General features: G+C 54.8%; 1 protein-coding gene across 1 annotated transcript in view; it reads right to left on the reverse strand.

Annotated features, from left to right (window-relative positions):
- Window positions 1-13311, reverse strand: part of ASB2 (ankyrin repeat and SOCS box containing 2) — a gene marked incomplete at its 3' end in the record, with an annotated part of 28923 nt that extends 15612 nt beyond the window's left edge. The window contains exons 1-4 of the mRNA XM_082618455.1: window positions 13009-13311; window positions 5886-5984; window positions 2616-2782; window positions 1612-1767 (exon numbers count right to left, since the gene is read on the reverse strand). Coding sequence (XP_082474581.1) covers window positions 1612-1767; window positions 2616-2782; window positions 5886-5984; window positions 13009-13214 — 628 coding nt within the window. The 5' untranslated portion in view covers window positions 13215-13311. The remainder of the gene's footprint in view (window positions 1-1611; window positions 1768-2615; window positions 2783-5885; window positions 5985-13008) is intronic.
- Window positions 13312-13596: the final 285 nt, after the last annotated feature.

Here is a 13596-nt window from a genome sequence, read left to right on the forward strand (position 1 = left end):
GGAGTCTCTGTCCCCTGGAAGGTTCTGGAATGCCCCTACCTCATCTCCCTTTCCAGTGTTATCTGCTTCGGTCCTCCACGAGGCCAGAAGGGGAGGAGGAGGGCAGTGCCATAGTCCTGCTCAAAACACTTCCTCAAAAGCTACTCACTTAATTTGGGCTAAAATTTATCTTCTGAGCCTGCTCAAACCTCCCTTATAAGCCTCACCTTGCTCTAGGCCCTAAATGCAGCCTTAGCGCTGGCAGAGCTATTACCCGGGAGGCTGAGCACTTGTCCAAATTAACCATCCCTGGAAGCTTCTCTGAGTCAGTCGGAGGGGGTGGTGAGAAGGAAGGGGGGCTGCCTGTGTAGTGTTTCAAACAGGACCCCAGGCTTGGCTTCCTCACCTGTAAAGCACAGATAACGGAACCTTCCCGAGAGGATGCCGTGGGAGGGTGGGGTGAGGTAGCGCACGAAGGCTCTAGGGTGGAGCTTGGCACATAGTGGGGCTCATGCAGGACCAGGGCTCAGGCTTCAGCTGTGAGTCACCCAGCATATTGGGCGCTCTCTCTGGGACAGCTGAGGCTCCAGGTGATGGCTCCAGTGCCCAGAGGACATGAGTTCTAGGGAAGACACTTCCACCACAGGTCTGCAGTGGACCTGGTTCCTGCTGCCTATGGAATGTTCCAGGTGCTGGATACCAGACACAGGGGAAATTGGAGATTTCTGTAGTTTTTCAAAGTGTAAAGTTCCTATCATTTTTGCAAGACCCGAAGCTGATTGCTTCAGCATATAGGCATGAACTAAAACACTTGATCGTGGAGTAGTTCAGAGTGTGGTGCTGGCATCCAGCTCGCGGAGTTTAGATCCCAGATCCGCCCTTGCTGGCTGTGTGATCCTGGCTGCCTCATGTCCGTTCTCTGTGCCTTAGGGCCTCATCTGTCAAATGGGTTACTAGCATTGCCTACCTCGTACGTGGATGGATATGAGGGTTAGAAAAAAGAGCAGAGCCTGGTACGTAGTAAGCACTCAATAAATACCAACTGTCATGAGTATTCGGAGTTTGACCCTGGGTACTGCCAGGGCAGCCAGTGAATGTCCTTGGATGATGTATTGAGTAAGCCAGGCGTGTTTCCTTTGCTCGAACATCCTGGAGGTACAGATTCCCTCTCACGCCTCTTTGCTTTTGCCTATGCTGTTCCCCTTGCTTGTCCAGCTGGTAAATCCCTCCCATTCAGGCTCCGCTCTGGGACCCCCTCCTGCGATGCCCTCTTCCACATCAGGGCCCCTCCCCAATGTTCCCGGGTGCCTTGTGCCAAGCTCTTCAATGCCAGTAGCTGACTATTACATCATCTGCAAATCGACGCCCACCGGGTGGGGAGAGCACATGGGCACAGACAGTATCTTTTCATCTCAGGGCTCTCAGCGTGCCTGGCCCATGGGAGGACTTGGGAAATGTTGACTGAATATGTGCACGAATGAATGGTTCAACTATGTAAGTTATACTTCTGAACGAGGCTGCACCATCAAAGTAGACCCCCTTGGGGAAGTTGTACACTTTGCAAGCAATCCTCCCCATTGCCCACCTAGTTTCTGGACCCTCCCTCGGGGAAGCCCACCCCAGTGGGCTCACCTTTGTAGAGTGGTGTCTCTCGGGCCTTGTTGGAGATGTCGGGCTCAGCCCCAGACTGGAGCAGGAATTGGAGGCAGTCCAGGTGTCCCCTGCATGTCGCCAGGTAAAGGGCCGTTTCCTCCTGCAGGGTGCGCTGGTCAGTGACTGCCGGGTATGCTGGGGAGGATAGACCAGGAAATTCAAAAGGAGGAAGATAGCCACCTCCCCCTCCAACACAGGGGTGGTCCCAATTTCCTCCCAGTTCCAGGGACAGATGTGAGTGACCTCCACCTGCATTTACCATCCACACTGCCTTCATCCCCTTGGCCTTGGATTCAGTCACTTTCACAGGGCTGTTTCAGCTTCCCGGTCATATTAATCCAGCTCAGATGCCACCTCCTCTGGGAAGCCTTCCCTGGTTGAACCCCTCCTTCTCCGAATGACCCTGTCCTTCCCTTACACTCCCACCAGCCACTGCCAGAAGTCCATCTCATGTAGTCGCTTCTGCCCTGGAGTGTGTTGGGCTGCCTGGGGTCCGGGCTTCTCGAGAGCAGAGGTAACTCCTGCCTGCAGGTGTTACCCATCCACATCTGGCCTGGGGGAGAGCTGAGGCTCAGAGAGGAGGCATGATTTGCCCAGGGTCTCACAGCTGCTGGAGACAGCCTTGGCAGGGTACAGGCACAGCTGTGGTATTTTCCACACCAAATCAGCCCCTGGAACATTCTCGAACAAGCTGGCAGTGGCTCTCCCACAAGTCAGCCTTCCCTCATTCCTTTTCTAAGAATTAGGCCCTCCTGTCCTGGGAGGCCTGGAGAGGTGGCGGGATGGGCCGGGCAGCGCTGGTGGGATGGGCAGGGAAGCACTTCCTTGCTTCCAACTTGATGACTTTAACTCTGCAAGCGGGGTGGTAACTTTGCCTTGCCCCCTTCACCATGGTTGTGGTGAGGCAAAACTCCGCAAGGAAAGTGCCCTTGCCCGTGCGTCCCGTTCCCACCTGTGGCTGCGCACAGAGCCCACCGCCTCACCTTGATGCAGCGCCTTCAGGCAGCTCAGCTGGCCGTAGTAGGCCGCCTCGTGCAGCGGCAGCCAGCCCTCCTTGTTGGGCTCTGCAAGGTTCTTCCCCGCCTTGATCATCGCCTTCAAGCCCTCTGCATCGCCTTCCTTGATGGCCTTTAGCACAGGGTCCACGGGCCTGTGAAAGCAAGGGGCAGGTCATTCCTCAGGACTGGGGCAGGCAGAGGCAGGTCCAGGTGGCCTTTCTCCCAGAAGGAAAGCAGGGCCTGCTGGTGGCCAGGAGTGGGGCTGGCTGTGGGATCGCACAGTCCTGCTTGGCCCTGCTGCTCTGGGACAGGTGCTCAGCCCCTGCAGCCGTGTCCTCTCAATAAGGAGAATAATTTTTCCTGACCCACATGGGCGTGCCCTGGGAACTCTGCCCTGACCTCGGTCCTGACCTTGGCCTCTCCAACTCAGCCCCATCACGGCTTCCTCAGCCTGCCTGTCCGGGTCAGCCTCTCCCTGCCTCCGGTCCTAAGCCCTCAGCTAACCACTGGCTTTTACGTGTCTTTGATTGTTTGCCCACTGTCTGTCTCCCCCACTGGACTATGAGCTCCAAGACCACAGGGCCCGTGTCTTTCTTTCTTTTATCCCTTATGATTTGGTTCCCACGGCCCAGTGCAGTGGCTGGTCCATAATAGGTACTTAATAAATACTTGTGGCTTGAAAGAAAGAGAGAGAGAATATGAAAGGAAGGGAGGGAGAGAGGAAGGAAGGATTCAGGATTTAAGAACCCCGACAATTATTTCACTCCTTCATCTCTTCTATTTCCAAAAAGACAGCCTCTTCCCTGTTAGAGTTTTGCTTGTTTCTTTGGGGATTGTATTTATATCTCTTTCAAAACAGTCTTTGCAATGGCCTCCTTTGAGCATTTGGAGGACACACTGGCCTATGAAGATAAATGTGAGGGCTCTGGATCGGGCTTTGCCAGTGTTCCGTCCCCCTGTGAGCATCCCTGGGCCTGGAGTGTTTCCATGCCTTTATCTCCAAGATGGGTACCACATTGAGAAACTCTACTAGAAACATGGCCAGCTCATTCACTTCCACAGATGGAAACCAAGGGTCCCTTTTAAACAGCTCCTTGGTGGCCAAAAGAGAATTAGGGGACCCCTCTGTCCCCGCAGCTTTCAGTGGCTGCATCTGCTATACCAAGACCATTTCTACCAGGAGGATTCGGGCTTCCAGTGTCGGCCCCCCAAAGGGATGGATAACTGACCCCACAGGAGGCTTTAGTGATAATTAAACTCCTTCCCTGAGCATAGCGCTCCAGAGTTTACCAAGCACCTCCACCTTCGGGGCCTGTTTGCACTGAGACAAAGGCGCAGACTCTTCAGAGGGGGAGTCCGTACAGTGAGCACCTCTCTGGGGTTTTCCCAACCCCTTTCCTTTCTCCGGACCCTTATTCTCACCTCTAGAACTTTCAGCTGCTGAAAGACTTAAGTACCTGAAGGATTAATATGTTTGACACCTTCACAATTTAAAACTTCTGAATGTCAGAAAGATTTCAGGGCTAATGTGAAAGATAACTTCTTAGCTTGGCTCATCCAAGCCACTTCGTTTGTTCGTTCGTTCATCCATCCATTCATTCATTCATTCACTGAGCTGGCTTCCCCCATCCTTGGAGAGTCAGTGAGGAAAACAGACTGCTGTGGGTCCACCCCTGGGGAAGGGGCTGCATAAGTGGTCCCATTTCCCTGATGGAGGAGGTGAGACCAGAGGCAGGCCTTGTCCCAGGGCCGTCATCCCTGTCAGTGGCCACGATAGGCCCAGAGTGTCTCCAGGACCAGCCCCTTTACCCTCCCAGCTGCTCCCCGCTCCAGCGTGAGCGGCACTTCCTCCTGACTCTCAGCCTCTCTGGTTATTAATAGCTTCAGAGCACAGATGCCGGTTAAGGACAGACCCAGCAAGGATGATGGGTAACTGACCAGATAAGCCCTGAAGCCCCATCAACGCCATCACTGCCACCTTGATGAGCTCCGCTTACGAGCGGCCAGAGCAGCCCCGGTTGGTGTCAGGAAAAGCCCCAGTGGGGTAGGTGTCCTGTCTCTCCTGGAAGGTCTCCTGTGGGACCCGGCTGAAGTGGAAGGGAGGAGGGCTGGCTGTTCTTGTGGCTTTGGCGGGTGTGCGGTGTCATGAGACCATTCTCAGGACCCACCGCTCAGCTTGGGCCTCGTCCAGCTGTGGTGCAAGGACCCTGGAGCGCTCAGACACACACACCGCCAGCTTCTGTATGAGCTCAGCCAAAGTGCCCGCCCCAGGGCTGGGGGGAACTGCTGCGGGTATCAGACCCTCAGAGACCGAGGAGCTGGACAGGACCCTGGAGGCCACCCTGTCCTCTCCAACCTTCTCTACGGAGAAGGGAGACTCAGAGAGGGCCAGCAACTCACGGGCAGTCTCACAGGAAGTAGCAACAGCACTGAGACCAGAACGTGGGTCTCGCTTTTCCAGGCTGTCAAAATCCTACCTGCAGCACCAAGGAAGAGAGGGCTGGCAGGGCTGGAAAAGGGCTGGGAAGAAGAAACAAAACATGGGCCAATTGTCTCCTCCCCTCAATGTAACTGATCAAGGAAATAGGGGCTCCAGCGATGGGACCGCTTTTTTGCTTTTAGCTGCTTCTAGGGTCGAGCAGAGAAGGAAACAGCACAGAGCTATTTTCCAAGGACTCACCTAGCCCAGCACCCTGGTGCCAGGCAAACAGAGCCCTTCCTGCAGCTCGGATTATCTTTTGGTTTTAGCACCTGGCACTTAATAAATAAAGGCAACCAAGCAACCACAAACTTGTGGGTGTGGGCGTCGTGGGTGTGCTCAGATAGACCCACAGTGACGGCATGCGGGAAAGTGAGACAGAATGGGGGGCTGGCTCATCGGCCTCAGCTCTGAGCCCCTGGAGGACTAGGGCCGTCTCCCCAGTCCCCCTCTCGCTGAGTCCCCAGGTTCAGAGCCCTACGGGGCTACTCCAGCACGCAGGGCCCATTCTGGGGGAACTGAGGGGTTAATCAGAAGCTCAGCCTGGCTGGCAGTTCCTAGACGATGGAGCCTGAGACCACCAAGCCCAGCTCGGCAGGAGCTGCCGGGTCTCAGGGGGACACACCTGGGAGGGGTGCTCCTGGGAGTCCCTCCAGAGTACCCCTCTTCCTGGGGGCTGTGGGACTGCTTCCCATCCCTGCACCCCAACCCCAGTTTGGAGGAGAATGAGCTTGGATGGTCTGGGGGCCGCGCGGTGGGTGGTGGGGGGGACTTACGCCAGCTGGAAGGACTTGCTGCGGTTGTATTTCTGCATAACCTCCTGGAACAGGCCCTTGGGGGCTGAGGTCGGGGTGCTCTCAGGAGACACAGCGGACCTGGAGGGTGCAGGGCAGGAGTGAAAGAGGGAAAAATACTCTGCATATGAGAAGCAGGTCATGGCGGAGGCAGGAACAAGGATGCAGGGAGAGCGAGGGGGAGAGACTGACAGACAGACACAGGGCTCTGAACCAAAGCAGATGGCCGGGTCCTCCCTGTGCGCTGGACACAGCTGCTGTGTCTCCAGATTATTTTTGGCCCTTGGAGGAAGCCCTGGGAGATTTAAATGACCATATAAGACAACAATGAGGTTAACCTCACCCCACCCCCGAAGGTCCCCCTCCCCAGCCAACCACGCAGGAGGCAGATATGAAGCAAGGTGACATTCTTCACCCAGGAGGACGTGAGGAGGAGTCAGCAGCAGGTCCCAGGATGAAAGGGGCTCAGTCCCAGGGCGGGCCAGGCTGGGTCCCCACAGGGATGGACAAGAGATTCACCGGGGTGGGGGGCTAGGAGAGCAAAGCTGGGGCGCCAAGCCAGGTCTGTGCTCCCACCCTCACCTCACTGGCTCCTCGTTAGAGGGTCCTGCTGTCCCGGGGTCGGGAACAAGCAGTACAAAGGGTAGAGCAAAAGGATGCACGAAGAAGTTCATCGGAGTCGGGGCTTGGAGTCAGAGTGACACGGGTTCAAATCCAGGCTCTGGCACTCCCTGGCTGTGTGACCTCGAACAGGTGCATCTTCTCTGGGACTTAGTCTGGTGAGGCCTGAGTGCGTGAATGGTGTAAAGTGCTTACCAGAGGGCCAGGCACAGGGCCCCACACGTGTCCACCATTCATTGCATCATTATTTCATCTCTCTGAGTCTCAGTTTTCCCACCCCACTGGGCTGTTGTGAGGACGGGAGGGGTGAAAGGAGGGGTGGTGGCCACTGCACAGATCTGGATTGGTTGGAGCTGGGATGGGAACAGGACACGCTGGCCTCTTTTCCAGCGGGTTGGGGACCCTGGTGCAACAGACATCCCAGCGGACCCAGCCTGGTCTCCTGCGTCCCTCTGTGGGGTCCCCTGTGGGATTGGGAAGGATGTTGCTACAGGTGACCAGCATCCCGTGGGCCACGGAGGTGCTGGAACTGTGACCCTGAGGCCCTGCAGATTTTGTGGACACCCTCAGCCAGGCCGGGGCACAGGGAAAAGGAGGGAGCAGAGAGAGACGGGAAGGATGCCAGCCCCCTTCACCTGCTGCACCACGGCCATCACCTCCCACCTTCCTTCTCCCCCACCTGCTCCTGAGCAGCGAGGCCGAGCGTGATGCCATGAATGCTAGAGCGGGTGCCAATGCCACTGCCTTTCCTAGACTCAGAGACTGAGGCTCCGAGAGGCAGGAAACGGCCCCAGGGCCACACGCAGCTGCAGAGTCGACTCCTGTCTGCCGCGGAGCTCCGACACGTGCTCCCTCCTCCAGAGGCTTGGTGTCTCCCGCCCCTTTGTCCCTTCTCTGGCTCTCAGGCCGCCACGCTGACAGGCCCTGAAACTGGGAACAAGCCCCCACCCCTCTCTGTGTCTCAGTTTCCTCGTTTGCAGAACGAGGAGGGAGGAACAGACCAGGGGTTTCCCCGCTGCTGTGGTTGCCGTGGAGCCTTCACTGCAATGAACTCATGTGGAAACTCAGGATGCCATACAGATCTCAGACCACATCCTGGGGACGGGGGTGCAGAGACTGGCCCTGCCAGGGCCCCTTTTCCCCAGCCCTGAGAGCTGCTGTTTCAGTGTCATTATCTGCACTTGCTCCCAGGCCTGAAAAGCGGAGGATGCTGGGCAAGATGGAAGCAGCCTGAGGCCAGGCCCACCTGAGCAGTCCCCAGCCCTGTGGTCATGACAAAGCCCTGGGCCTCTATCTCTACATGGCCCTGGGGACCCGGTCACTCTCATCATGGATCCATGTGTGGCCTCCCATCACTTTTTGTTGTCAGAATGTTTTTAGCCCGGTAAAACTCATTGATGAAAACCTACCCACCACCCTAAAATTAGGACATATCTCTGATGGTATAATAATAACAGCAACAATGGAATGGTGAGGCTGGTGGGGATGGCAGCGAGATGGCGACGGTGACATTCCCTCACGATGGGGCATGGCTTTGCCTCCTTTCTATCCTCCCCGCCCCCTGGATTGGTCCCACGTGCAGAGGAGGAACATTCAACAAGAATTTCCCAGCTCCTGCTGCTTGCACGGCCTGTGCTAGGGCCTGGGGGTGCAGGTCAATGGTACACTTCTTTTCGTTGATCCTCAGGTGTTCAGAGGCTCACGGGGTCGGGGGTCGGGGAGCGAGGACACATACCACCACAGAGCCGCAAGGGAGGGGCTGGGAGAGAGGCAGGGGGACTCGCCCTGGGCGCTCTGAAATCGAGCGTGTTAACTAGGCTTTAGGGGCAGGGAGCATGAGTGCTCAGAGCCGGGAGGGGAGCCAGGCCGCGGACCGCGTTCCGGGCTCTTTCTGATCAAGGCTACAGGCCCCATTTGACCACAGGTGCAGAGCAGGGAAATTCCCAGCAGAGAAAACCACTAGGGCTGAGTCATCAGAGGTGAGAGGAACCTGGCAGGATGTGGGCAAAGGTCATGCCCTGGAAGGGGCCCAGGTAGGGCCCCACGTCCTTTGTGTGGGCGGGCAGGTCGGGGGTCGGTAGTATGTCACCATCACCAGCTCCCAACAGCCCCGTCCTGGAGTCCAGCTGGTCCCGGCTTCAGACACAGGTCAGGCTCGGTGAGAGTGGGGACCAGGGCTGTGATGACAAGGCCCCCTGACTTCTCAGTGGGCCCTGTCTGAGTTAATGAGAAGCCCAGGCCAGCCCCAGGAAGGCTGTTACACTGGCCTGGACCCGACTGAATGCGGGTGGCAAGCAGGCGTCTTAATAGCAGAGGGAGCTGACAGATACAAGAGTCCTCCCATGCCTGCCACCGAGCAGCATCCTATACCTGTCCTCCCATCTGGTCCTCACACGAACCCTATGTGGAGCACAGGTGTCATGAGTACAGGGCCTGGCACCGTAGGCGCTTGATAGATTTAAATGAATGAAACAAAACATGCAAACAAAAGCCTTTGTAGGGATAGTGTCCCGTATGGTAATCTTGGTGCTGTGTGGTTGTATGCCAAGACCTCAAATTCCTGGAGAACCAGCCCCCTGCCCTCTTGGCTGGAGAGAGGAAGAGCTCACACAGGATTGCCCCCTCCACGTCCATTCCCCCCATGAGAGTTCTGTTTCCCCCTCACCCACTGGCCAATGCATCCTTTCTGGGCTGGCCAGAGAGGACTCACATGTAGAGAACATGGATTCCAAGCTGCAGCAACTTCTGCCTTCCCATCCAGGGCTAAGATTCACTGAGAACTTGCTTTGTACCAAGTCTTATGATAGGCACACGGCACAGGTCATCTCATTTCTTCCTCTAGTCCACTTTGTGAAGGAGATGAAATTGGCTCCCTTTTGCAGATGAGGAAACTGAGGCTCAAAGAGGTTTGCTTCCTCTAGCCTGTTTGGCAAACTCCTATTAATCCTGCAAAGCCCACCTCCTTGACTAAGAAGTAGATCAACCTTTCCTGTGTCCCTCTGTCACTGAAGCAAGGCTCTTTGCTGCATCCATCCTGTTGGATGATTATGTACCTCTGGGCCTTTGCCCTCATTAGACTGAAAGCTTAAGGAGAACAGGAAACAGGCCTGATACACATCCAGGTGCAGGGAAGGCACCTGGCACATGGTAAGTGTACAGTAAGTGTAGGTGGCTTATTTGAATTGTTTGCAGCTGTGCACACGTCAGCCCAAGCAAGTTCCTGCTTCATGCTTTCTTCCTTTTTCTTCTTAGAAGTTTAACCTTAAATAAAATGCAGAAGTTTAAAGACTGGAAGACTCAGCTTCCTGGACCCACTCGGACTGCTATTTTGGTACCCTCGGGCTCCCTGTTTCATGAGTGCACGAACCCTACTTCTCCACTGGATGGGACGTTGGTCTGCCTTTCAGGGGGCCCTCAGCAGGCCAAGGCTTGGAAAATGATCCTCATACATGTTCAAACTTCACCCCTTACCTTGTGGTGGGAGAGGAACAAATTGGGAAGTGACTTTAAAAGGGAATGTTATATTTTCTCTGGGATGCTGAGCTGACTTCCATTTCTAGGATCCCAAAGACCCGCTTGACCTTTACGTCCACGTTTGCCATTTTGGTCACAAGCTGATGACAGTAAATTATATTTCTGGAGAATTTTATTGGATTCAAAATGCAGGGACTTCCCTGGTGGTCCAGCAGTTAAGACTCCGCGCTCCCAATGCAGGGGGCCCGGCTTCGATCCCTGGTCAGGGAACTAAATCCCGCACACAGCAACTAAGACCCGGCACAGCCAAATAAATAAATATTTTTAAAAAATGCATTGATTTGCCTAAAAACATTCATTGGGCATCTACAGTGATCCAGGCTCTTTGCCAGGTACTGAGGAGACAAAAGTGAGTAATATCTGTTCCCTGTCCCCAAGGAGGTCACACAGTGTCACTGGGGACACTCTCAGGAGGCCGGGCAATGCCTTCCTAGGGTGACACAAAAGCTTGTCCACGATACAGAGGCAGCCTTGAGATGGGCACTCAGGGTCCTCAGGGAGGAAGTGGGGAGAAGTTGTTCAGGCTGCAGGATGTGGGAGAGCACCCACCTCATCTGATTAGCTTTTCATAAGAATACTGCAAAGTAGGCCTGGGCAAGTTTTGGTTATTGCCATTTTAGGCATAAGGCTGCTGGGGCTCAGAAAAGTCAAGTAACTTGCCTAAGGACACACAGCCAGTAGGTGACAGAAGAAGGAGCCGAACCTCCCAACCCACTTCTGTTTCCACTCCAGTCTGCCGCCTCCTCACTCGTTCACCCATTCATCCGTTCACAGAGAGCTATGAGGTGTTGCCACGGGTCGGGCCCTGTGTGCTAGACACGAGGCCTCACAGGAAGGAAGACGGCTGAGGCCCCTGCCTTCAAGGAGTTCACCGGTTAATGGCAGAAATAAATACATAGAAACTGTTGTAGTCAGGGCAGTGGAAGAAACAGCCAGGAAAGTAAGAGAGCAACTTGCTTGACCTGGGAGGCTGGTCAAAAATGAGGCCGAGCTGGCCAAGTGGAGCCTCTGGGGACATATGTGATGTCCGCTTTCTAAACCTGCTGTGGGTCTACTTAGATGAACTCTATGATATTTGGGGATAAAAGTGGACAAGGGCTCTATTGGGCCCCATACTTACTGTAACACCATGTCTGAGTGTGAGCACAAATCCGTGTGTCTCTCGTTTGGGGGACCCTGAATCTCTGTGGGGAGAAGTCTCTTCAAGGTGGAGGACGGACAGGAAATAGAGAGAGGCTTTTGCAGAATCAACAGAGCTGGTCAAGCGTCTGAACTTCAGGGTGGGACAGACCTTGGTTCAGTTCCTGGCCCTGCTGGGTGCGTGTTTTGTCATACGTAAAATGGGCACAGAAACATCCACCTTGTGTGGCTTTTGTCAGGGTCAAGTGAACGCCTGTGGGCTGGGCATGTGGAGGAAGAGAATTTGATTAACAATCACATGAAAGGGATTCGCTTCCCTAGCAGGGCCCAACCCAGCCTCCTTTCAGAGATGAAAGGGCAGAACAGAGCCTGGGAGGTTTCAGGTCACGTCAAGAGTGAGGAGATGCAGGTTGAACCCTCCTGCCCTGCATGACTGTGCCTGGGTCTTGGGTGAGGGCCGCATGGCCTTGGATAAGTCCTTTCCCTGCTGCGTGAGAGCTTTCTTTCTCAGGATCAATGTTTACACCCCACATGGGGCCTCCACTTCCTTACCACTAGAGGAAGGAGGAGGTCAGGGCCCAGTTCTAGTGTTTTCAAGTGTCTACAGGACTCCTGGAGGGGGTTCCCACACGGGGGAGAAGGCTGCAGAGGCCCCAGGACATACAGCTTGTGCTGCAGGCCAGGTTGGAGGGAACTTGCTCTTTTCTCTATCTGAGCCTCTGAGGAAGAGGAAACTGGGGTCTGACTAAGGCTGAACTGGCCAAAACAGGAACCAGGGTCTCTAGAGCATCAGCCACCATGAGTCCTTGGCCCTGGGCTTCTGTTTTTCAGATTGGGTCTCAGGACGGGGTGTCCTTGTGGTCAACTCAGTAACCTGGAGCCTTCATATTCCTTCCAGCTGCCCTAGGAGGTTGCCTGCCTTCCCCTTTAGGGAGGGGGCTCCTGAGTGATGGACATCCCAGGCCTTTGCCCAGCCTCCCTGGCAGAAGTGGTCCGGCCTTGGAAGGGCCAAAGTCACTTGGGGAGCACCCTGGCAGGTTTCATCAGGGCACAGGGCCAAGATGTACCGTCACCGCCTTCCTCCGTGTCGACTGGCTCTGGACATCGGAAAAGGTCTGTTCCTTGTTGCTGCTGTTATCACTATTACTGTCTGAGGTTCAGAGGGGTTAAGTAACTTGCCCAAGGTCACACAATTCAAAATTGCATCTGTGGACCTGCAGCTGTGGCCCGTGTCATATTTCTACGGGTGCGACATGGTACTGCTGTAGATGGTCCTGCCAATGGGATGATGAGGTCGTGCTGAGATGGGGAGCTGGAACAGGAGGCAGGATGGTTTTGCTGGGTAGATGTCATTGCTTCTCAGACATGTTTTGCCAGGGAGATGGCATAGAAAGGGTTGGAAGCCCTGGCCAGATTCAGAACACCAGTTCCTTTGCATCCAAACATAAAGCCAGGGGTACAATGCCAAGCCATGGGCTCTGGAATCAGATAGCTCCGATCTCTGCACCACTGTCTGCTAGCTGGGTGACCTTGGACTAGTTACTCAGCCCTGAGCTTCAGTTTCCTCATCTGTAAAATGGGAATATAACATAGAGCCTCCTAGAAGGTCCTTAAGAGGATAAAATGAGGCAAAGTGTGTACAACACCCAAGGTGGCACTTGGCACCTTCAGAGCTCAGTAAGTTTAGATAACACATGTAAGTCATTACAGTGTGAAAATGCATCTTAGAGACCAGGATAACTTGGTCCTGGATTAACAGTGTTTGTGATCTGTGCCTGATGGACGCCCCACCTGGCCTCCCCTCGCTCACCTGGTCCATGGGTAGAAATGTGCAGGTTCGCGGTTGACACGTGTGGACACAGCGGCCTCAGTGGTGGTTGGGCCCCGAGTCTTGTCAGCCAGGCTCTGCTCAATGGCCATCTGGACCAGCTCATCCTCGCTCATGCTGCTATACAGGTTGTACTCCTCTTGTCCAATGGCACGCTGTCTGCCCCGAGCTCTGATCTCCGTGGCCATCCTCTTCCACCTCCCACCTTGGCCTCCAGAAGACACTCAGTGGGGTGGAGCAAGCATCAAATCAGAAAAGTCTGTGAGGAGATCCAAGCCACCCTGGTCACTAAGAGTTTTGCAAGGTAGCTATGTTTACACACAGGGAAGGCTGTGCTTTCTTGTGGCAATCACACAATCATTTTTCATCCATTCATTTTGTCATATGATCCACCCAACCACCCACTCATCTACACGTCCATCCACCCACTCATCTATTCATCACTCCACCAGCCTATCTACCTATCCATCCAACCAGCCAACCATCTGTCCAATTATTCATCGTCCCATACATCCAGCTGTCCACCCACCCACTCATGTATCCACTCACCCTCCCATCTGTTCACTTAGC

The sequence above is a fragment of the Mesoplodon mirus genome (genome assembly GCF_964341445.2).
Source record: "Mesoplodon mirus genome assembly, chromosome: 4".
In the NCBI taxonomy this organism is placed as follows: Eukaryota; Metazoa; Chordata; class Mammalia; order Artiodactyla; family Ziphiidae; genus Mesoplodon; species Mesoplodon mirus.